This window comes from Bradysia coprophila (genome assembly GCF_014529535.1).
Source record: "Bradysia coprophila strain Holo2 chromosome X unlocalized genomic scaffold, BU_Bcop_v1 contig_185, whole genome shotgun sequence".
NCBI classification, from domain to species: domain Eukaryota; kingdom Metazoa; phylum Arthropoda; class Insecta; order Diptera; family Sciaridae; genus Bradysia; species Bradysia coprophila.
The window spans coordinates 1,130,757-1,155,813 of record NW_023503305.1 but is presented as its reverse complement, the minus strand read 5'-3'; the positions used below and the strand labels follow the sequence as shown (position 1 = coordinate 1,155,813).

Here is a 25,057-nt window from a genome sequence, read left to right as displayed (position 1 = left end):
TGAAACACCGTCAAGTTTCAGTACCCTAGTGTACCACTCATGTTTGAAGTGTGTTGCATGTACTCATGTAAGGATGTGATTGATGTGAATGTAGGATTGTCGGGGAAAGGGATCCTTAAAAGATCCGAGTACTGCATTTATAATACTTACTGTTATTCACCAAGCTATGTACATTTAGCTCCAATCAAATGTGTGATGCATAGCTGTTTTTCACTCATTTATAGAATCACTGCACCAGCACCATGCGTGTTGTGTATATATGAGTTTAATAATAGTCATACGCGCTCGTGGAAGGTGGAAGCAGCAAAACCGAATAAACAAGTATAAGACAGTTTGGATGAGTAGACGAGCTGAAAAATAGCTGACGCGAATGTGATTGGAGTTAACTGTAGATTCCCCAATTTTAATGGCGTAGCGTAGAGCATTCGGAAAATTATTCTGACATAAGATTTTCGTAGAGAATCAACGTAGAAAGTCTTAGCGGACATATTTTTACAGAAATGAGAATCAAAATTCTGCACAGCCAAATTTCAGACATTTCTTCTGTATTCGTCACAAAGGACACAGCTAGTTTCAACTGACAGTACAGCTAAATTGTGAATTATCCGGAAGGAAGAGTATTTCGGGAAAGGATTGGATTAATTTTGTAGGGCCGTGAATAGTGGAACAGGTGAAGTTTGTCTAAAAGGAATAGAAAATTTGTGTGTCAATCGAATCTACATTTTGCAATCCAATCCTTTATGCAAAAGGCAATTGATATTACAAAAAAAAAATCGTTTATTTACAAGCAAAAAACGATCAATCCGTTTGATTTTCAAGTGATTTCAAGTGAAAAGTTTATTTAGCGTAAACAGTTAATGGCATCCAGCAGCTCGACAAAATTGGTAACATTTCCAGTTGATAATCACAAGAAAATTTATTTCAATTAATTTTAAGAACGAGAGCATTAGTTAAATTACTTCTATCTTTTTACAACTAACGAACAACAAGAGGTAATATTTAGTGTCAAGTCGTTGTACACATGGAATCGCACCATTCACAACCCGAATATAAAATAATTAATTAAAATTGCTAGTCATTGCAGGGCCGGTTTTATAGAAATTGATTTCTCAACTTCTCGCATTTATTGGAACTGAAGAAAATGTTGGAACTGAGGTGAAATTGTAGAATCGCTGTTTTGGTTGGTAGATTCATGCAGAACTATATCTCGGAACTTATCAATTTCAATAAAACTGGCCCTGAGTTAATATATCGTCAGTAGTTATGTTGTCCGAAATGCAATATAATCAGGACCTAACTTGAATTGGAGTCTGTGAGCATTCCTTTGCTGAATCCAATTTCAACAATTTTTGTATCTTAAATTCATAGCCATTACTCACATAGCTCGTTTACTTGCCAAACGTGACTAAATTCCAATTTTTATAGGCCAGCCCGATTTGCCATGCATCTGAACGAACAACATACCTACTGCCTTATTCCAAACACGTTTGTACTTTTGTCGTAATAAAATGTTCGAATTTCATTATTTCTAAGGTAAAACGGTAGATTGTATAATGTCTTTTGGCTCTAATGTCCAATGAATAACAAATGTTCCATTAGTCGTATCAATTTTAGCGTAACCTACGACAGCAAACAAAAAAACTAAAAGTTTTCAAAAATTAAAAAAAAAAAAAAAAAATTTGAAAAAAAGCAAAATTTTGGTTGTAAGTTCAACGGCAAACCTTATAAAAATAAATTAATCTAATGATTGACACGGCAGTAAGTTGTGTTTTGTCACATCAACTCTCAAAGCTGCTTATTCAATTAATTTCAATCCAATTTTACAGCCAAAAAAATCATTGACGGAAGCAAAGTGGATATCAGCAATGCTGCGAAAAATCGTTAGCAATGCTGTGAACGTCCGTGGTACTTATTATATTGCGAATGGTTGGGCGGCAACGAATTTAATCGTTCGCTGTATTCCGAGTAACTCATTTCGACTTCTTGCGAACGGTAACGTGTCAGCTTAATGGCCTGACGTGTCTCTTGTGTTATTTGACCACGGAAGCCACCTTTACGAAGTAACGAGTCTATCGTTTGCAATTGATCCCAGCCTAGCGAGAATAGTGTGAAGAAAGATTTTGTTTGAAATATTTGGCGACAGACAATGATGAACATATGCCATATTACCTTGTTCGCTAGCAACTTTGGGCAAAAAAGTTGCTGTTCGTACAGAGCCTCGATCGTTGAGGAATTCGATTCGAATTCCGTGAACACCTAAGGTCCAGTCTAAGTATCCGCGAGCCTCTTCGAAACCCTAAAACGAAATGAGTTTTTTTGGTTTTGTTTGTGTCATCTTGAAACTCCAAAGCGGTTACACAACACCCACCATCAGTATCGATACGCTCACGGTCAGTCTTGGAAACTCTTCACGTATAATTGGCGAGAACCGAGAATCGTTGAATGCACTCGTGATTGCGTACTCACGCAAGCCTGTGAGCAAAAGTACACATCGTCAGTCAGCTCATTAAGTGGTTGCCATTGAAATTCAACAGAGTTGACACTTCGGCCAAGTGTGTTCGTCTGCTGGCATTTTTATCAAAACAAAATTTCTTACCAGAATGCAGCTTCAATGCAGCGAATGTGCCAATGCATCCTCTGAGCTTCTTGCTTTGGCCAATTTTCCATGTCACAAACAAAGGACTGAAACGGAAACGCACAAGACGTGAATGAAACAACTGAAACAACTGAACATCCAGAGTACTCGACTCACTATGAATCGTTTGTGAAATTCGGTTGATTCGGTACATTGACATTCCGGAGTTCAGCATCAAGGACTTCAAAACAGTAGAAACACATTTCGGGTACAGCAATCTGATCAATGGCATCCGTTCCATTGCCAAAACCATTCGATGATGAATGACCGTTCATCGATGAATGGCCATTCGTGGCACCGTATCCATTTGTGGTGGAATGTTTGGGGTGACTGCGATTATTCATGGTTGTGCTGTTGTTTCAGTCACCTGAAATTATACATTGCACCGTTTCGGATGTTCAAAACAAAGGAATAGGTCGGACGCCATTTTTCGGGTGAAATTTTTCAATTTTTCGTCGAAATTTCTATTTTGGCCGTTTTCGTTTGCTTACTTGCGCCCAAAACCCTTGTTTCTAACTGTTTCTGTAAACGTTACCGAACGTTGACTGCCGTGTTGCTAGTATTTATCGGAAATAAATTTAGTGAAAATAATCTAACAAAAACACAGCCACACAAGAAAATGCATTGACTCTCATGCAACACACAAAAAATTATTTCTCTTTCAGCTGATATTGTTCACTTGCACTGATGTATACCCGATGGGTAGCTGTCAACGTTGTTCAGCGGTTCGGAAAATTTTGGTTGACTTTTGGCCACAATTTTTTCCAGTACTTCGTTTTTGCGCTTTATGTTTTGTGAAATACTTCACTCTGGTAAATATACATGAAATGATTGTGATAATGACGATGATTGTAACTGTGTCAGCTTATTTAAGTAGACGATAAAACCAAAGAATAAATGTCATGGCTGTGAAATTGGTTCACAACAAAATAGATCATTGTCAAATAGAGGTTTATCCACTAATACATGTAAAACAAATGTCAAATTCATACAATTTTTGAATTTCGAGGTTAGCTGGATGAAAATGACAGCTTGGTTGACACCTCAAATGCCATTGACAATGATCTATAGAGCGCCGACATTTGCAATTTTATGACGAATAGAAATGTAACAGAATTCACCTAGTCTATTGGCCTGTAGAGGCGCCATTTTTTTTATAGTACTTCAATCTCACCGGACTATTTTTTTGTGTAACTCCCATGAAATATCACAGCAGTGAAGTTTTTTTCATGAAAAAATAATTCAGTGACAGCAGTCTTTTTATGAAGAAAAGTACTAAATTGTAATAGATTTTACTCTTAGTTTCTAAACTCTATTCTCCTATTGTACAAAAATCGTTTACATTTGAACAATAGTTATTTGTGTATCTGTTTTGGACGATTGTTTTTAGGCAATTTCGCTAAATGTGAAATTGCCTAAAATCAATCGTCCAAAACAGATACTCAAAAAAATTTGCATGTAAGGGGTCGAAAACCAGAGAAAAATTTCAAAACTCCCTCATTTTCGGCCCCGACAGCATATTGTGCGTGGTAGCTTTATGCCTATCACAAACGAGACATTTAAACCGAGGCTGTAAACTTTAAGGAGGTCTCGCACTTACAGATACGCGGGTGACTACAGTTGACGATAAAATGATGGATTTCATACAAAAATTCACCTACTGTCCCTACTGTGACGATTCTCGTAAGATCTTCAGAAGTGGTGTGTCCCCGCGTATCTAATAATATGGCGATCTGCCTCCCCAGAGTTTACAGTCTTGATTTAAACTCGTTTCGGCTCTATTTTTCATTGACAATTTCTTTGGAAACCAGGACCAAATGGGTTTTTAAAGTTTCGAGACGCTCGAGATGCTGTTACTTGGTGACACTGTAATTTGTAAACTTGTCTGCATTAGCAAAATTTTTGGGAGCCGATCAGCATCAGCGCTACCATGTCACTCCTGAAGCATAGCCACGGCACTGCTCCTAGGTAAAATTCTATGGCTAAAATAATAAAATGTTAAGGTAAATAGAGCAACACATACATATGGGTCAGTTATGTATGTATAAAAAAGTAGGCATCATTCGTGTTAAAAAGTTTCCGGCAACATATCTATGGATAATTAATGATTTGTCAATAATGCAGCAGGAATCATTTCTTTATGGGGTTTTTTTTCGTTGCATTACCACCGCTTAGCGAAACAGTTGATTAATTGCGTCTTTCCTTCAACATCATTCTAATCAATAGTTTCTTGTTTTATCTCATATACAGTCAGTAATTGATTGCTCACTCTGGACAACTAATTTTTGTTACAAAAATTGGTGTGCTGTTCATCGAACGACGACGAATGAAGAATATTTAAATATTCTTGTTGTTTGTTACAAACACTATTTAATTGCATCGTTCAATGATCATCTCGATCTACTATGTTGTTTCGTTACTATGCAAATCACATCATATGGCTGGTATATAATACCTACTTTATGCGATATCTGTGTAGAGAGAGAAAAAACAACAACCAACGTGCATATCAAATAGATGAATTCATTTCTTTTTGGAAGGAAAATAAGTACAAGAAAGAAACTGAAGACACTTCAAAAGAGAGAATTCGTAGTATCCACTTGGTGATAGATGAAAAGGATGTTTAAAACCACTGTAAAGAATATTGTAAATGAGATTCTGCGCAAAACAGCACGGCATTCACCTAATAAATTTTCTCCCGAATTGAATGCTATGAATGTGAAACCTTACGATGAAACTACAATCGTAATGTTAATAGTATCACGATAAACATTTTGTTACAATTTTTATTGTTTTATCCCCAAAGAAACGTCACTAGAACTTCCAACTATGACCACTGCATAATGTTCAATAAATGTCCTTATGAAAACCATGCAAAAAAGTAAATGTCTGAATAAAGGACGTAGCCTAAGACTAAAGTAGAAATTCACACTTTCATGAACTTAACAAAAAAAGACGAAGAAACAAAATCATGCAAATCTTCAGTTTGCTGGAAATAGTAACAAAACTGCAACTTGAGTCCTTTCAATTAATTCTCTTGGACTATATTTTCATAAAATTTCCATTGTAATATCTCTAATTAGCAACATTTTATCTCTCTCTGTAGCATGCCTCTTTGGAAGAGCAACTGATAAAAAGTGTGGTGACTCGTCGAAAAAAAGAAAGGTATTCGAGGAAATGAAAGTGAAGTGTTAACAGGTGCGTATTACAGGAAATATGTTAAGATTTCGATATTCTAAAATCAATTTCAGTATAGACTTACAAGACGTTTCAAAAAGAAAATCCTCCGAGGAATTTGAATGATCTTCTGATGATTTTTTATGATTTTAAGAAGATTTTCTTAAACCATTTTGCCAGATTTTCAAGGATTTCTAAAAAAATTTTGTCGAGAATTTGTCTAAAAAAAATTTCTGTAATTTTTTTTGTTGACAAAGGACGTATGTCATCTGTTATCGATAACGACTTCAGGAATAATCGACAGAGTCCAACTAATGCGGTTTTATACAAACAAAAATGCTCAAAGAAATGAAGTAAAAGATTTAATAAAATATTTAGATCACAATGAAGTCAGAGGCAGCGAAATGTCAGCATGAATGTGCTGTTTTTCAGGCACACATACAATCAAAGACGTAAAAACAGTTTTAATTGTTTTTGTGGATCAGATGAAAATTTATGCTGAAGTTTCACTGCCTCTAACTGTATTAAATAAGATATTAAAACTGCTGATATGTCTACGAAAGCTTTCGTTGCACATTTTGACTTTCATCATCATAAGCAAATAAGCTCTTCACCATAAGCCATTGAAATCAAAAAACCACCTTGTATCAGTTTTACATTTAGTTATTTATTCCAGTCAATCCTTATTCATTATTACAGTCATCAGACGTTACTATTAAGATGTTTCTTTATTCCAAACTTCAATGCTATGTTCAGTCATTGAACACAACTGATGTCGAACGATACGTAGCACCACACTATATAGCAGCGTTTCGATGCGATTGCCATTTTTCTCTAAAGAGAAAACATTTGCTACCCTCCTCAATTTTCCCTATCGTACTCTAAAATCAGACGTTCCGCAATACGTCGCTGAAAGTAGTGCGAAACATAACACACCTTCGAATACAGTTCACAAATACAGAGTGTTGATAATGTTTTCGTGAAAAGTTACATCTATATTTTAACAAAAACATCAATTTATATGCTCTTTGAAATTAGAATAATCTAACATTTGAATTTGATCAAATAATAAAAAAAAAATTGTAAAAGAAAATTCGGTGTAAGTTTTGTGTCATGCCTGTAATAATGTGGAAAGTGTTCGCAATTTTATCGATATTCCAAACAAAATAAAATTTTAAAATCATTTTATAACTCGAAAAGCTTCATAAATTCGTTCAGAAATCGGTGTGTTTTAGTATTCTGATAAACGCTTTCGATTCATAAATCGCATCCATTTTTTTATAACAAAAACCAACGTTTTCGCGTTACTAAAAAAGTTACAATCGTATTGTGCTTGTTTTAAACTTATTACTAATTTGATTGTCTGTGTAATTTCTGTTGTTGCCACAAAATAAGATTTAAAAAAAATATTTCGATATAAAAAGCAGACACCAACATTGATCTTTCACAACTTTTCTGGAGCAAGAAACTAGTAACAAGGCCATGATGTACATAAATATATAAGAAATGGAAATAAGATATATCCTTAAAATGGGCGATGTATTAGTATAAATCATCTGTAATTTCGTTTGTCACATACTTATTTCAGGCACGTAATATTCTGTTTGATTTTGTATCATCATTAATTTGGTTCTCCTTTTTTTGTTGTTGTTGTTGTTGTTTTTGTTGAATTTGTTTTATCTGTTAAATAGGTCGCCTACGGGAATACGATTAATATATAATTTTATCTCCGAGTTTATTTTTTCCAAAAAATAAAACAAAAATAATTAAAAAAATTGATTCAAAACGGATTGCAAATTTTATTTTTCATTTCGTTTCAATTTGTAATTTAACGCTAAATCGAATCAATGGTCACAATCATTCGTTTTTATTATCACTTTATTTAGTAAACAGAACCGAAATTAAAACGCATTCTATCCAACAATTTGCGTTCACGACGAATTAAGCAATCCGACCACAGGTCATTTTCATTTTCGCAACAACAACAACAACAAACTATGACTATTTAATTCAACACTTTCAATTAGAATTGAAATTCCCGACTCTAGGGAAATTAAGTTGACGCATTATAAGTCTGAGTAGAGTTAGTGCATTATGCATACAATATAATTTTCGTTTATGGATTGTAGCCTGTCCTAATAATTCGTTTTTCAAGTGCCAATCGAATGTTGCATTATCAAAAATTCAAACATAAATTAAGCTCTACCATATTACGTTGGTATAGTATGAGTAGAGGATGCATATTATAGGACCCTGGATCCATACATACATAGACATCATAATAATTTACAACCGCTTTAAGCGAGTACTCGTAAACAAGTACACGAAATTCGGAAAGTTTTAAGATTTTTGTCTTAAGACATTTTCATTTTACGTTCACCATCCGTTCCTGACACTACCATTCACAAGAAATGAATGCAATTATAGCTCTGATAATTATCGTTTAATAAAATGGAATCACATTTGAATGGACAATCTTCTTCGTAGAATATTGTGTTGTGTGGCTCTGGTACAGTAAATCGATCCGATTATGAACGGATGTTATTTCCATCTATTCATACATACCAAAAGGAACCAAATATATGTACGTTTTTACTCGTCGAACGAAGCTATAAAGTCTGATAAAAGGATGGAATCTTTAAGGGGGATACCTCACTTCAATAAAATATTTTGAAATTACAATTACGCCAAAACTTTCGCATTTACACTAAGTAGTGTCAATGAAATGGGAAAATGTACTTCAAGAAATAGCATTCAATCCTAGGAAATCCAACAAAAAATGTCTGAAAAATGAAAACCTCGATTAGTTTTGCGTTCGTATCTAAGCTGTTCTTCTTGGTTTCTTTCATTTTCCATTTAAAATGCTGATACTAAATGAAAGAAATAGGGACGGAGGAGGAACAAGTTAGATACGAAAGTGGAATTTCTTACGTGGTGTTAGCAGTAGAATTATTGACAAATAGAGTATTTTGTCAAGACTACAGTTTTGACATATTCAAAGATTGCAATCCAATTCATTACACATCGGGCTGTATTACCAATGGTACGACAATTCAATACCCACTATAGCTACCTAACTAATTCATTAAGGTGGTAAAAATGCAATGTAGTCTTTGCATTGTACACGTAAAATAAGAAATTAATCTATAGTGTATGATTCTAAAAAGAAAGGAATATGCTGGTATTGTGACAGCGTCAAAACGAAGTTTGTTTGCTAGAGAGGGTGTTGGACAATTACGTGCACGCTTTATAACATCACGGCAGAGTAAAATATACCGGCCAGGAGCGGTTCATTTTCGAAACGTCAAATAACTGACCTAATACACTGTATGAAAATGAACTCAAATGAACACTGACATAAATTGAAAAATTTTATTCGCAAAAAATGTAGGGCTACTAAATTATTCGGGTCCCTAGTTAAATCAGCGCTCCTGCCTGGTTAACTTTACTCTGTCGTGATAACATGCATTATCACTTGGATTGTAATCGTTTACTCTGTCGAAACTTATTTTAAACTTATTTTTCTTCGGCTGTATTATGCCAGTTTTCAAATATGGCATCAATGAGAATACAAATTTAAAAACAAAATCGATTTACAAGAATTACATTTTTCGAAGTGAGTACCCCCCGACAAAACTGCAGATGAGATAAATCATGGAAATCATGGTCCTTGTAGGTAAATGTGTAGGGTATTTTATTCCAAAGTGGAAGCGAAGAATTTTCTTAAACGTGAGATACGGTACAAGCTTAAACTTTCAAGCAGTCACGTATTTATTCTACATATTTCTGGTAACTAATAGACTTTTTCCAGTTGATTGCAGCACAACAATATGAGGGGAATTTGTCATCATTGAAAGGTATTGGGGACAACGTAGAATATGTTGTCATGGGACCCTCGGGCTATTTTACGAGCGATATTTAATTGTAATCGATGTTATCAAAATGTCTCATTTTAGAGTATCAATCTCAAAAGCTGTCAGCAACAAAATTTCGTCATCCATTATTGTTTGCTGGATTTTGGTGCATGTTTCAGTCTACAGGATGTCTACAAGTTTTAAAGGCTCCGACATTCGAGAATAAATTGAAGGGGCCAATTAATTCTGACCAAGACTGTTTCTATATTATGAGCGGTTTTTTCGAACCTCCGTGAGGCACGTCGATTGTATCGGGGAATCTGGCACACGGTACCAAAAGAACGAACCTTTGAACTACGTAAAAGGTGACTTCGCACACGCAAGTTTATTGCTGCAAATCCTGTTTTGCCATGTCATCAACTTAATAACTCCTTTTACAAAATTTTGGTAACGAAATATCGAGTGCAAGTTCACCTTTAATGTAGTAGAAAAATGTGTTGTTTTAGTTCCGTGTGCCAAATTACCCCACGCCATCAGTGTTTTCAATTCCTTATTTTAAATGCTCAACCAGAATTAAAAAGGAAGAACGATTCACAAAGTCATGGTCATAAAGACCCAAATATTCCAATTCTAATCGATCAGATAGCTTGAGACAACATTTAAGTTTCCTTGTGGCCACTGATTCGAATTTTTGAACATTTTCAACGCTAGTACATCAGTATTTGTGTAACAAACTGAAAAGTTTTCGAAGATGTGAAATTTAAATGGTTGAACGGGTTGAACAAAGAAACAGGAGCGAGTAAATATGAAAGTACCGAAAAGATTTCGAGTAGTAAAACAAAACAGAGTGAAGTTTACATGCATTCATAATCCTATAACTCATAATTCTGGATTTGAGTTTTTAATAACTCATAGAGTAAAAGTCTTTTTGCGATCCCTAAGACAATTATTTCCGAAACGTCTGTAGATATCTCGAAAAACTGAATCTGAAGGTAAAATGAAAAAAAAAGCCACGTTCCACCTCCAACGTTAGTTAACCATGTGCCCTTGAAGAGTACCTGAAACAGTTACCTAATCAATCGTAACTGATTTGTAGTCAGGAACAGTAAGTTAGGGTGGATCGATTTAAAAAAAATAATAATTTTAATCGAAAAAGCACATAACCACCCGGGCATTCTGATCATTTTTCCGAAAAGATACTTTTCATATTTTATGTGCCGGATCAATTATTGAGTAGAGCACTTTTTACGTGTAATGGATTCTTCAAATTTATAGCGCAGAGACATAAAATGTTGACAACAGTCCTTGTTGTTCCGAATGAAAAATTGCTCAAATCTGAATTGAAATCTAGGACTGACCTTAGTCAAATTACCCGTTATATTGTCCATAATTTAATGAAGAATTCGAAACAACAGATTTTTTGAAAAACTTTCCGAAATTCTACTTATTGTTGATGTTTCAACTTGAGCGAAACCACGTCAAGAATTTTTATCAATTTTGGAATTCTCGCGATGAGTGCCTTCCCAATATATACATTTACTGTTCAGGATGACATAAGACCGTATCACCACTACGTAACATGCTAACTTTGACTCTAGCCTCACAATTATTTCAATTCGATGACGAATCAGTGTAAGATTGCAAAAAAAAAGGTTTTCTCTCCAACCTACACCTCACCAGAAAACAAACTCATTTTGATAAAAAATATGGTTTGGACCTTACAAAAAATGACAACAGATTTAAAACGAAAATATGAAGAAAAACAACATTTTTAAGCATACAACCCCGTCATGATGTTCAGTATGTGTTGATACTGTGTACACCAATAAATAATCAGAAATATATCTGTACCCACGTTATATACACGCAAAATACAGCAAATCATAAATTCTCAATTTTTTACTTTATTTCATGCCATTAATTTTAAACTCAGCAAAAAAAAAACAACTCAATGGCTGAAGGGTTACAATCATCTCACCGAACATGCTCCTATTTTACGAATTGTATTGATATCGAGAAGAGTCTTGCATCCGAAAAATAAAAATGTTTCAGTTCGCTCAAATGCTTCGAAATAAAATGCATATTGCAATGATGGAACATGCTACCCTGCTATTCATCGTGTCATTTTGCAGTTTGATCGTTCGTGTGTCTATAACTCCATACACACTCTCAACCGTGGAAGGAAATCCCGGTTTCCATGTGATATCATATAGGAAAACGTAAATCACGTTACGCGCAAAAAAAGTGTGTGTGGATCAACATCACCAAACATTTTCGCAACCATCATTAGTCTGAGTTATGTTATAAGTGACACCATTAAATTGCTATTATGAAAAAAGGGTGCGTGCGATGGAGATTATCACAGTAAGAAAGAGCATTAATATTTATTGACACGCAAGAACGCTTATATACATACATACAATTTATACGTGTTACACAGCGCCTAATGGTTGTACATGGTACACTTTTTTTTGTTACACTCAGCAGCAGTATAGCAATTCGCAAGAAAGTACACAATGACTAAAATTCATGAGTTCCCCTCAACAATGCTACTCCATTCAAGATGATTTCCAATTGTTATCACAAGAGTTTTACATTTTTCTCGGATATCAATGAAGGTACATTTGTTTGTCACCAACAATATTTTTTAAGATATAAATGATTGAAGGTGAATTGATTTATTGAAGAATAGTATGTATACGTTCCACAAGAACTTCTTGAAGTGCTTGTAACAACTATATATTAGTTTCGTGTATTGGCTCCATCAGTATAATGAAAATAGCTTTCCATTTAACGGTCCTTTTGGATAATTTGATTTCAGAAATAATGGTGAAATTTTTTTTAGCTCAATAACACGACCAGCTGAATGCGAAAAATATTTGTATCACTCGTCATCATTGTATGTCGGTAAAGATAATTTCTCTCTTTCTAACGTTTCATCTGCTGGCTGAGTTATTGTGGAAATGAAACACAATCACACCATATGATATTATGACCGCTCAACTGATGACGTTAAAGTCCGCCGAAAGAATTCGATAAAGTCAATTTACAATCGCAAAGTTTTTCAGAGCATTTTGCCATTTTGACAAACAAACACCAGCACTTCTTCTGATTTTAGCGATATTGTTTTTGGCTTTCGACGAAAAAGTTTTCGATGCAGTAATTTCAGTAATTCAATTATCTTCTATTTTGCCAACGATTGTTTATTTAAACGTGAATCCATTAAAGCGAAAACGATTTTTATTGCACTAGCACCTTTAATTGGTCAATTGTAGCACATAAAATAGAAATGTAATCTTTGGATTACAATCGACTTCATTGTTTGGTCAGAATACGATATAGCAGACTATAATTAGTGTTATTATGATACAGTCGACCAGTCGTTTACAGACGGGATGACTCAGTGGTTACGTACTATCCTTCCACCAAAATGATCCATCAATTGGATCATTCATTTCACCTCGGTACTCAAATAAACCTAGTATTCACGCCGTAAGTGCGCTTCAGAATTTGAATTTTCGATGAATCGATGTACGAACGTATGAGTTTCAACGCATTCTTATGAGGGATTTTTGATCTAAACATAAACATTCGCCAGGTGCGAGATATCAACTTTTAAAGTTCATCAAAATTTCCGGCCTTTGACTGAAACAATATTTTTGTTATTTTCGAACAATGGTAACGCACATGGAAGATATCTGTGCTTGTCCCATATCTACTGGACAATACCCATCCAATGAACCCCCACACATGTATATACTTTTGGTGGAAGTTCCCCAGCCAATAAAAGAATATTAAAATTAAACGACTACGATTTTAGACTATCTGGGCATATAAACAATATGTCGTCAAAAAATAACTCCGACGGAGCCCGGTCCACTTTCAAAAAAATCGCTCTAATTAAATTAGTTGACCTAATACAACGCTGCCTTAGATTTGGTTGTTATGCGTTTCCTTTTGAATTTGCAGCGGACTTACGGTGTGAATTTGATGTATCTTTTCATCTAGGACTCGGGACTGAAGCCCTTCAAACTTACTGTAGATCATTGTCAAGTACAGCCTTCTTCACAAATGCATGTAAAGTAAGTGTCAATTTCATCCTGCCAATACTCATTCTAGCAACCAAACTACTTTGATTAAGGTGGTGAAAGAATCAAGTAGCCTTTAGAATTTACATGTAAATTACAGCGTAGTCAGTCAAAATGTAGAATAGTGTTTGTAGAATACAAAGAAATAAGGTGTGAATTTGACACAGAGAGCTGAGAGATAGTTTGCTAGATATGTATTGATCCTGCACAAAAGATAAAAATTTAAATAAAATTTCAAACAAATTTTTTGAACTTTGAGGTTAGCTGGATGAAAATGACATTGTCATTGACATCTTAAACGACTTGACAATGATCGATCGAAAGATTTATCAGTAAATATCGACCATGATATCGACTGATAATTCGATAAATATTGACTGGTAATTTGATTCTCAGTCGACATTGATAATTAATAATTTTTAATTGATCAAACTCTCCCTAGCAACCAAACTACAATTATTAAGGTGGTAGATACGTTTATGAATCACTACAACTTTGTTCGCTCGTGTTGTTGTTGTTGTTGGTTTGAAGTCATATTAAAAATCAGCGTTTCTCAAACTTATTTTCCCCCCTACATCAATTTTTTGAGAGAGTTTGGATGCTAGAGAGAGTATTGATCAAACGTTTCATTGATATTAAGTCATATTAAAAATCAGCGTTTCTCAAACTTATTTTCCCCCCTACATCAATTTTTTGAGAGAGTTTGGATGCTAGAGAGAGTATTGATCAAACGTTTCATTGATATTGTATCGATTATTTGAAATTTTTTCATCGATTGATGAAATGTTTCAGTGAACATGCCTAACGTAAATTACGCGACTATAGTTCATGTGTGAAGGATTTATTTAGACGATCAATGGAGGATGAAAACTTTTTTATTAGTCTAAAAATAATGCGTAAATTTTTCTTGTTAATTGAACAGCTCGTTACCATTTTCATTTTCAGATTCATACACAAGCATATCCTGCATCTACAATAAAATTTAGATTATCCATTTTTACTAAATTGAAAATACCAATCCAGTAGCGAGAGAAAAAAAAATGATTGAAAAAAGAGTATGAATGTTTCTGACACGTCGTTTCTTTTGAAAATATTTCAAATTAGAATTTGCGTCTATCGCCGAAAGCTGTTTAGACTATACCCCAAGACATAGAAAAGTGTTTCTACATCGGAAAAGTTGTGAATTTGGCCTTTCCATTTTTGTTAATAAAATAAATAAATTTTCAGTGCTTTTTTCGCTAAAATTGTAAGCACGTTTCATCGTTTCACGCAGGTTTCAAATATAATGCTAAAATTATGTTAAACAAAGATCAAAGATAATTAAATAAAATAAAAAAAAAGACAAACAAATCCTCCCCATAAAAAAGAGACACACAGTGAAATCACAGAAAATATATCTTACAGAAAAACAATGCTGTCATCCTGACGCGTACTGTATGATAAATTTGAGTGTAAATCTATATGCATAGCGTGGTTTAACCACTCATTACTGCAGTGATTGGTGCCCGCTAAACTTTGCTACCGGGAAATGAGATGAGGTGGCTTCGAGGCACGTTGCTACTTATGTTTGCAGTATCAGGTAAGCCTATAATAAACAACGCGTGTACGGTTACCATTTTAGTAAATGATATTAAATTAGAAATTTGGCTGTTATACAGAAAGGGTAGGTAAATGAATTAGCAACATTTTGATTTTAAACGAAGCACATATTTTTGAAACACACATATTTCGAACAATGAAGAAAAATGAAAAAGTGTCATAGATCTCGCATTCATATTAAATCATCCACATTTGTAGGACCAAAACTTTAGGTTCTCTTAAAAGTCGAAATTGTGCTAATACCTAATTTACTCTCATAGTAATAGATTTCATTGTTTTATCTTCATGAAACGGTTTTTGTTCCATAAAAAGCGCATGGTTTATTTTACTCTGCCGTGCAAACAGACTACGAAAAATAGGCTTTTTGATTTGACAAAAATATCTGCAGTACTAGATTTGTGGGAATAATGAGCGTGATCTATGTACAGATATCCCAAAAAAGATAAATTCAACGACGATCGGCTTTGTATGAAAAGCTCAGATGCGGCTTCGGAAAATCTTTTGTTTTAAATTTTTCTTACGGTACTTTACTCTGTAGTGCAATTGCAGCGTAAATTTATCTTTTTTGTGATAGCTGTATGTAAGTATATATCAGACTATAGTACCAGAGTCTTTAAGGATCGTACGTAAGTCCAAGGTTCTGAAAGAACAGGTTAAGACACTTACGAAGGCGGGTGAAACACAAATATTGACAATTCAGACATGTATATTGTTTGAAAAGTCAACTTGAAAACATTTTCTTTTTTTTGTTAAGTTGAAATTGTCATATAAAATTTTCCAAACCTAGATAGTTGGCGCTACAGGAAAATTTTGATAACACCGCCTTCGTAATCAACTCGAAAGTGTTTTAACCTGTTCTTTCAGAACCTTGCGTAAGTCTTTGTGGTAGAAGCTTTTAGAGCGTTTTAAAAAAGGAAGAAGGTTTTTTTTTGTTAGTCACGCTTGCAACAATAATGAATTACTAAGGTAAATAATCTAGATTTTCATTTGCTAAACAAATTTTGTGTGAAATCATTTACAAACATATTTACAAACCACAACAACTTACATCACATCAGCAAACATGTCGAACTTCACTTTTCTCTTCATGTACTTCATTTGATTTGAATATTCTCAATAAATTGATTTCAAATCTTCTACTTCATCTGTTTGCTGTATAAGGCCAGATTATTTAGAGCTTGTCGTTTGTTCCTGAAGTATTGATAACAGATGACAGTTGTTCGTTACAGGAGGATACTTATTTTCTCAACATTCTTTTAATATAAGAAAAAACCGAACAGGACTGTTTCTTTTCCGGTCAAGTATCGCCAAAAACCAAATCGGCAAAAAATATTTTCCTTGTACAACATAGCTTATAGCAACCGTGTACACTTTGTTTACAAAATTAGAAGACCTAAAATCGTACAGTGTGCGCTTGCAAATTACGTTATGTTAGAAGTGTAGGATCGTTTTACGAGTTGTCAATGTAATATTTAAAATTGTTTCATCTACTTAAAGAATACTTTTCGACTAGTAGATTTTCTTGTTTTTGTTGGCGATATTTATTGCCTCTCAAATAAATACCAATCCAACCGTATAGTAATTGATAAATGCGAAATAATGGACAAATATTTCTATAAGTTTAGTTTCCATCACTGTTGCTATCAGATACTAGATTTTCCATCGTCTTTGCTAATATAATATCGAGAGTTCTCAATCATGTGAAGACTTATGTTCATAGCAACGACACGCTCCTTTACTATAATTCCAAAAATTGCCAGAGGAAGCGTCAGTAATCTTATCAATAAAGTTTCAGGCCAAATAAATGGTTTCCCTAATTCAAAAAGATTGAAATGGAAATATAAATTATTGAAGTGATGGATAACAGAAGCATTAAAACATGGGTCAAATATCAAGCAAAAATATTGCCACATAAACCATTGATGCTTCACTGATCGTATCGCCAATTTTAATAACGAAAATTTCATTTATAGCTTCCTTTTTCGTCGTCTCCTTGACAAAACCATTTTCCAATTTCGTTAAATAAAAGAGAAATGTAGAAACATCTGTTGAAATGAAACATAATTAACTTATAAGTAGCATAATCCTTTTCGTTTTTTGTTTTTTTTTTTTAAATAGCTAAAGCTGTGAGCTTCATCATTTCCGCTAGGAAAAATTGTAAAAGAAAATATCAGCTTTATTACCGAAATGTTAAATATATTTTCCATCGTCGAAAGATTTTAGTCAACTGAATGATAAGATATTATTGCCTTGTATGAATAAGAAATAGAAAATACACAAAGCATAAAGAACGTATTTTCATTGGATACTACTTCGGAGGCACGAAAGGTTCTGTTTTTTTTTCTATGAATAAATTAAAGGGACAAATCAATCACACACAAAAAAATATTTCTTTTTTATCTTCCTTTTCCATACAATAGCAATGACTTTGTATCCAACCAACGATAAATTAAAATACCCTCGAGTAAAGAAAAGTCCGAAATAACAATTCACAGAACTTAATGCAAATAGTAATGACCTTTTTCGGAACTGTAAATATTCAGAAAAATATCCGAATACACCAATGCCATCATTTATAATAACATAGACAATTACTTATATTTCAATGATATAATATAACTTCAGATAGAAAGGCTTGCAGCCATCACTGGCCACATGTACGCATCGTTCAATAATGCTCTTATATCTCAATAAAATATAATTAGAAAATTGGAAACGAAAAACTCATTTTACTCTGCACTAGCCCTGTTCATTATGTGTTCAAATTACATTATCCGATACGTCTATAGTTACACAGTCAGGGATGGTATGATAATCACAATAACTTTAAGAGCATCTTCAAGGTAACATAGTCATTTACATAATTAGTTGAAAGGGCAAGTTTCCGTGTGAATTTTGTACTTATGCGAAGCTATCGAAAAAAGTGATTGAAATATAAAGAGTTCGGTTTTCGGCGCATGTAACGTAACATATGCAAAAACATAAATAACCAAAGAACATTAGGTAGATTAGATATCCGTATAATTATCAACATATAGCGCTGCTTCTAGCATTAACATTGAAAATATTTAGAGACTGATTGTATCAAAATAGGGTTTGTATTTCTTTTGTTCAGATAGATGTCATGATTGCATTGCGTCATAAAAGTTCTCAGAGCTGCTCAAACTTCTGCAACCGAATCTATTTTCTGTCGAATGCTAACACATTCGTGGTCGTTATTGCGGTTCTATATTTTTGAAAAAGGGATTCTGATTAAAAGATATATTCTCTTAAAAGTCAGAGATAGTGCGTCCGCTAAGACTGGGAAATACACATACACAAGGATCGTGCAAATTGAGGTAAAATTGATTTTATGATTTTATTATGATCTGTATGGAATGCTGATTCCAAAATCATCAGGGGCAACTCCGACGGCTCACTCGTTCCGCCTGGAGCGGTCGTTATGTCACTTTGGCTTCACTGGATTTTCATGTCTATTTCCAAACAGATATCGATGTGGAATAAGTTGTAAAATAATCCAAAAGGGTCGAAAAAAATGGCGGAAGTTGGAGGTTAATTTTTTTTCTGCTTAAAACCTTGAAATCCCATCGAAATACTAAAAAATCCCGAAAACTTTCTTCAAGCTTTAAGCAGAAAAAAATGAGCCTCCAACTTCCGCCATTTTGGATTTTTTGTCAGCAAAAAAATTATTCTAAAAAAAACTTTGAATATCTAGAAATATTTTACAACTTATTTCACATCGATATCAGTTTGGAAATGGGCAGGGAAATTCAGCGAAGCCAAAGAGACATAACGGCCGCTCCAGGCGGAACGAGTAAGCTGCCGGAGTTGCCCCTGATGATTATGGAATCAGCATTCCATACAGATTATAAAAAAATCATAAAATCAATTTTACCTCAATTTCCACAAGCGGACACAGTAAAAAGACAAACAGGTCTATTTTTTATTGTGGTGGTTATTGACGCATGTCGCGAATTTTCAAAAAGAATTTTTGTAAAAATATATCAGCGAAAATAATGAAATGTCCAGTATTAAAAAAAAACTCCCTAATTAGGCTATTCAGCAAAGCATCCATTTATCCTAAGATTTGATATGTTGAGGATACGCTCTACGGATTTTTTTTTCGTTACACTCACGGAATTTTGAAAACCGACACATTTTCTGTATTGTGGTTTACTGGTTTTTTGTGAATTTTGCATGTACTTTTATGTGGAGAAATCGAAAACTCAAGTAAAAAACAGAAACAGAAAATGTGTCGATTTTCAAAAATCCGTGTGTGTAGTTTCAATTCCAATAGAATTGATTTGATTATGTTATATACCTCTATGAAAGCAAGACTTCAGTGCTGCCACATATCACTCACACTATTTTACTGCTCCTTTCATATTGTAACGAAAAAAAAAACTTTATTCGTACTTTGGTACTTAAAATCTAATTAAAATTGTTATTTAGCTGATTTCGAAAACAAAACGTTTTATACTATTAATCGGCAATGTTGATTTTCGCTTCCAAGCCATTCAAGTTGATGGGTGGTTGGTTCGGGTTATTATGCGTGGAGCTATACAGTAAAAGTGAGTTGATTGTGAATGAGTATGTAAATTAATATTTAATTGGGAACTCAAGCTTATCACACTTCCCACTTATAGCGCTTTACAATGGAAATTGTATCATGGAGTAGTTATATAGTGAATTTAACATTAGGGCACACGACTGGTCAGGTCACGTTAGCCTGATAAAGTAATTGACTCAGTCAATTTTATAATAATTTTCCATGCAATCAATTTTTCGAATCGACAGGCAATGACTGTCAGGTCAAGTTAAATAATTAATTCAGTTTTCAAGTCATTTCAGTTCACGATGTTAAAGAAGCTGACCTCTATTTTCAGTATGGCTTTTGAAAGGACTTCTTAACCTGAACCATAACGCAATGTGTCACACTTTGTCGCACTTGTGTCGAAATGAATGACATTTGCGTCACTGATTTTTTATTGTTCCAGTCGAAGTCTTCTGTAGTCGTCAATTTGAAAGTGTATCGAGTGCTCATAGTTGCACAAATTCATTTTTGTAGTACACATTCCACATTTCATACTCGCTTTTTTACCATTATCGAAGCATTACTCAATTTGGATATCTCAGAGCTTATGAGCTAAGTGAAAGTCTTAGATGTAACGAATGACAGACTGTAATATAAAATTTACAACAAAATAATTTCTGTTTTTAGACAGAGAAACACACTCCCTTTTCAAATCGTAACTCAAACGTAGTAACATTCTTACATGACTTCGTCATGACTTTGATTGTTTGTTCCTAAGTTCATCGTTAAAATATTTGAAAACAGAATTAAATATTTAATTTATTCCTCAACAAACAACAATTGCCCAGATAAAAGAACCATCCACATCATTCTTAAAATTATCATTATTTCTAAGTAAAATTTTTCATCATCTTTTCCAGTCCCGATACAACACATCTTATAATACGTTCGTCATTGACTTTCCGTGACTCATGAACCGTGACATGTATTTTTTTTTATGAGAACAAACTTACAAGCTCGATTTTAAATTATGGCAACGACCATACGGATTTTACTCCAGATTAATATTTAAATTCAATTTAACCCCTTTAAATCTGACGGTATCATCTAATTCGAGAAAAATGCTTAGTGTTTACCGCCAAATGTTAGCTTGACGCTTCAAAGCAATAAATAACGAAAAATAATTTTAAAGAATCATATAATTCAGAAACGAAATCTTAGCTAGATTTACATTGAAATATGTACTCGAAGTGCATGTCGATGCAAGATTTATTACAACTGTGGCAAAGCTTCTGTCTTTTTATTTCAATTCCTTCAGCATTTTACAATATTCCGAACCCACTATACATAAAATGTAAAAAGCTCTTCGTTGTCAAAGGTGTAACCACATAAATCGCCGTTGGATATACAATTCGTTCAAAAAACATGACAAAACTCCTATTTCTCTAAGGTGGTTTATGTTTTTTTATAAGTAAAATTCTATTTCCATATTGTACATCTTACCACCATACAATGGTGTATTATACCTAAACAATATATGGAAAATATTCACCAAAAAAATATCCAATTTGCTTACATATCACATTTGAATGTCATGTGATTTATGTTTGTTCAAGCAACAGAGCTTTTCAAGTGATTACGAGCTAATGGTCGTCCTTGATGTGACTCAGTAGCTCTTCACCATGAATATTGTACACCTCTGCACAAGTGCACATATCGCCAATTTTACTAAAATGTGCACAAAATGACAGAACCGTAGATGACGATTGATGATATGGGTGGACGATGGTGTAGATTCATGTTTGGAAAAGATTTACATTTTACTTTTCACCATGGTGAATGAATGTTTATAGGATTCTTCTAGCATTTCTCTCAAGTGTGACCCCAAGCTCGGTTGGTCTATTTGATCTGAAATCCCTCTAGCATTAGCCTCTTGTCATTGGTCTCATATAAAATATTTGGAGGCCAATGGCCAATAGACTTTGTTCTTTCGTTAAGACAAGAGTCATGCTTTTTTTGGTGTGAGTTAAGTATGGTTTCCACTCAACAGAAAGTGAGGGAGCCGTGAGAGAGCAAGATGTCAAGTAAGCAAAGAAAAAATTTAAAAAATTCAATTTTGTCTCTCTACACAGAGGTGCTGACTGAACATGGTTAAGACACTTTCGAAAGCGACTGGCATTTGAACGGTTCAGTGTTTTCTTTTAATATAAAATATTTAGTTACGCCTGAGTCGATTGTCGACAAGCCAGGTCTGGTAATGATGCTGAAAAACATTTTTTGGCATCTCTGAACTTCCTGACATTTAAAACTTTAAAGCTTTACAGGTAAAATGAGCGCGCAGTATAATAATTTTTCCTTCAATTATATTCTATGGACGTGGGTATTAACGATTTATATGAAAGGCTTTTATGTTCGGTTCATCTGTTTTCTTCCGATTAGGTTTGGTGCTTATTTTTCCTAAATTGTTTTCATTTTTATAGCCAGCAAGCATAAACATAATAATAACCTCCTGTTGCTTTATACGCAGATAAAATTCATTGAAGCAGATTTATTGTTATTTCCAGTAATATGCGGCAATCCTGATGCAAAACGTTTATATGATGATTTACTCAGCAATTACAATAAGCTTGTGCGGCCTGTTGTAAATGTATCCGATGCACTGACGGTTCGAATTAAACTGAAACTGTCTCAGCTCATCGATGTCAATTTGAAAAATCAGATAATGACCACAAATTTATGGGTGGAACAAACGTGGTACGACTACAAATTAAAATGGGAACCAAAGGAATATGGTGGTGTTGAAATGCTACATGTTCCCTCTGATCACATTTGGCGTCCGGATATTGTGCTATATAACAAGTGAGTACAGTTGTTCAAAATTGTTAATAAACAGTCGAAACTTAAATAACTCGTCACGAGACTTTTCGGCCTCGAAAGATAACGCTTGTTGATAAATGTTGGGAAATTCCGTGTCTGCCGTTTCCACCAACCGCTTTTAGTTCCGATAAAATTTATTGAGGAAATGTGAAACTTGTATAATGTGACCATGTATGATGTTTAATCATTCAACATTTTAATTACAACAGCCATTATGTTGGAAGTATTGTTATTTATGCCATTCATTGGCATCGCTTATAAAGTGTGTCACGTTCGTTTCAGTGCTGCCATAAGAGTGAAGTCATAGATAACTCAACAGAAATTTAATTTTGAGATTGTTTCATATGTCTCTCCTAAATTTTGAGGTAAAACAATCTGATGACAGCAGGGGCGGGCGGGCTACCCAAAAGTCCTTCGGGAGCTGAATGACAACAACTCTTAACCTGGCTTAATACGGCTATTCATCTGTTATCACTTTCGATAATTTTCTAACAAAAATAATGACAGACATTGTAATTCGTATAGTAAAATGTATGTTAAAAAATTGAAGTACAAGATTCGACATCACCAGATTAAAAATACTTTTATCGATGGAAGTAATAGACCCGATAATAATACTGGTCATATGCTTGCCGTTTGTAACAGGTTAAAACGCACTTCCTTCATACAAAAAATGAAAAAATCGCCCATATGACAATTCGACAAGTTTGGGCACTGAAAAAACGACACATACCGACCTGCTGAATGTTTTTTTTTTAAATAATTCGTTCATTTATCATTCTTTGATTTCTGTGCGAAACACCATGTACAACATCTTACTATCCTCGAATTGTGACACTTTCCGAAATTCGGCAACCAAGTGAAAAGTTCATTGTCGCCACTTATGCTGCTGCAGTGCTGCTCACATAATATTTTCAAAATCGTCCGTTTATATTCTAACTTGGAAGATTATTTAGCTCGCAAGTTTAAGTGTTTTGTTCGCCCTACTACATCAAAATCAATACAAATCCAGGCAGAACTGCTATCAGATCTCCTTTTAATATGTCAAGACCGCCGCAAAAATAACGGCTGCCCGTGTCAATATCCATCCAGTGAAAAAAAAGGAGTGTTAAAATCAAAGTTAATTGAAAAACACCGACCATCGAAGTAACATTCTTCTTTATAAATTTCATTCGTTCTTTGTTCCTACAGCGCTGATGGCAATTTTGAAGTAACACTTGCTACAAAGGCCACATTAAATTACACTGGTCGAGTTGAATGGCGTCCTCCTGCTATTTACAAGAGCTCATGCGAAATTGACGTTGAGTACTTTCCATTCGATGAACAGACGTGTGTTATGAAATTTGGATCGTGGACGTATGATGGATTTCAGGTATATATATGTTGTACAGTACATTCGAGTAGATATGCGATGCTATGTTCCGTTTATATTACATTCGATTTGGTGGAAGTGGCATATGTTTACTGGATACCATGTCAATCATACCTCAGAGGCCGTTACATCAAGAATGTATTTGCAATAACTTTGACTAAGCCAATTTCATTGAAATTTGTGTTCCTTGTTCATTATTCATTAGGATGTTTGCCTAGTGAGTTGAGAAATTATTTTGTTTTTTTTTACTCGCGGAAGTCTTGTACACTGGGTGAAATTACAGTTTTTTTTTCAATATTTTATTGCGAACCGAAATGGGAATTCATCGAGTTCTCAGATTACGTGGGATGCTACGAAAGTAATTCATTACAAGAGGTGACTGTTTTCTGTATAACTGTCTTTTCCATATGTGTAGAGTTCGAGCTGAAGGCGAGATATACACATTTACACTTGTTGTCGAAAAAGAGTTACCGAAGTAAGTTGTTCAAAAACACATTTGTAAGTTTGCAAGTGCCACAAAGTTGTTTCCCAATAAATGAATTGCGTTGCTTTACTGTTAGAAAGTTGATACATAACAAAGAAATTCAAGCAATTCATGCAATGGATCATTTTTGCCGGGGTCAAACAGCTATGTAATGATCAACTTTGGCAAGGGACAGACAATACAGCATTTTCTTAAAACTAAAATCTTACTTTCTATCGTGCTCAGTATTTAATTGATAAATTAAGTGTTCAGGCCGACTCTAATTAGCAGAACCATTAGATGATACGAGGAAGTCCTAATAAGCAAATCTCATTCAAAAGTGTTCTACCGAGGTGTAGAAAATAAAATAACATTTCTGTCTGAACGTAACATTTTAGCATAATTTGCGTGTAAACTGAAATTAAGTGGCAAAAATACGTTCCACTCGAGAGACAAAA

General features: G+C 34.1%; 2 protein-coding genes across 2 annotated transcripts in view; one reads left to right on the top strand and one right to left on the bottom strand.

Annotated features, from left to right (window-relative positions):
* Nucleotides 1-1,525: 1,525 nt before the first annotated feature.
* LOC119068487 (uncharacterized protein CG5902-like) lies at nucleotides 1,526-3,341 on the bottom strand. Its single transcript, XM_037172098.1, has 6 exons — nucleotides 3,127-3,341; nucleotides 2,753-3,002; nucleotides 2,597-2,682; nucleotides 2,369-2,472; nucleotides 2,170-2,296; nucleotides 1,526-2,093 (listed from the first exon to the last, which is right to left on the bottom strand). Exons 2-6 carry the CDS (start codon nucleotides 2,977-2,979, stop codon nucleotides 1,882-1,884), a joined length of 756 nt encoding a protein of 251 aa, XP_037027993.1. The 5' UTR covers nucleotides 2,980-3,002; nucleotides 3,127-3,341; the 3' UTR covers nucleotides 1,526-1,881.
* Nucleotides 3,342-6,716: 3,375 nt separating this feature from the next.
* Nucleotides 6,717-25,057, top strand: part of LOC119068456 (acetylcholine receptor subunit alpha-like) — a 36,122-nt gene continuing 17,781 nt past the window's right edge. Inside the window, exons 1-4 of the mRNA XM_037172036.1 lie at nucleotides 6,717-6,922; nucleotides 15,028-15,333; nucleotides 22,434-22,746; nucleotides 23,956-24,136. Of these exons, the coding sequence (XP_037027931.1) occupies nucleotides 15,288-15,333; nucleotides 22,434-22,746; nucleotides 23,956-24,136 (540 nt within the window). The 5' untranslated portion in view covers nucleotides 6,717-6,922; nucleotides 15,028-15,287. The remainder of the gene's footprint in view (nucleotides 6,923-15,027; nucleotides 15,334-22,433; nucleotides 22,747-23,955; nucleotides 24,137-25,057) is intronic.

What these genes read in the sequence shown, in the direction of transcription:
- LOC119068487 (XM_037172098.1), bottom strand. Translation starts at nt 2,979, where the DNA reads ATGAATAATCGCAGTCACCCCAAACATTCCACCACAAATGGATACGGT. An exon ending in TGAGCGTATCGATACTGATG is followed by an intron (nt 2,297 to 2,368) that starts GTGGGTGTTGTG and finishes ATTTCGTTTTAG; the next exon opens with GGTTTCGAAGAGGCTCGCGG. An exon ending in CAAAGTTGCTAGCGAACAAG is followed by an intron (nt 2,094 to 2,169) that starts GTAATATGGCAT and finishes TATTCTCGCTAG; the next exon opens with GCTGGGATCAATTGCAAACG.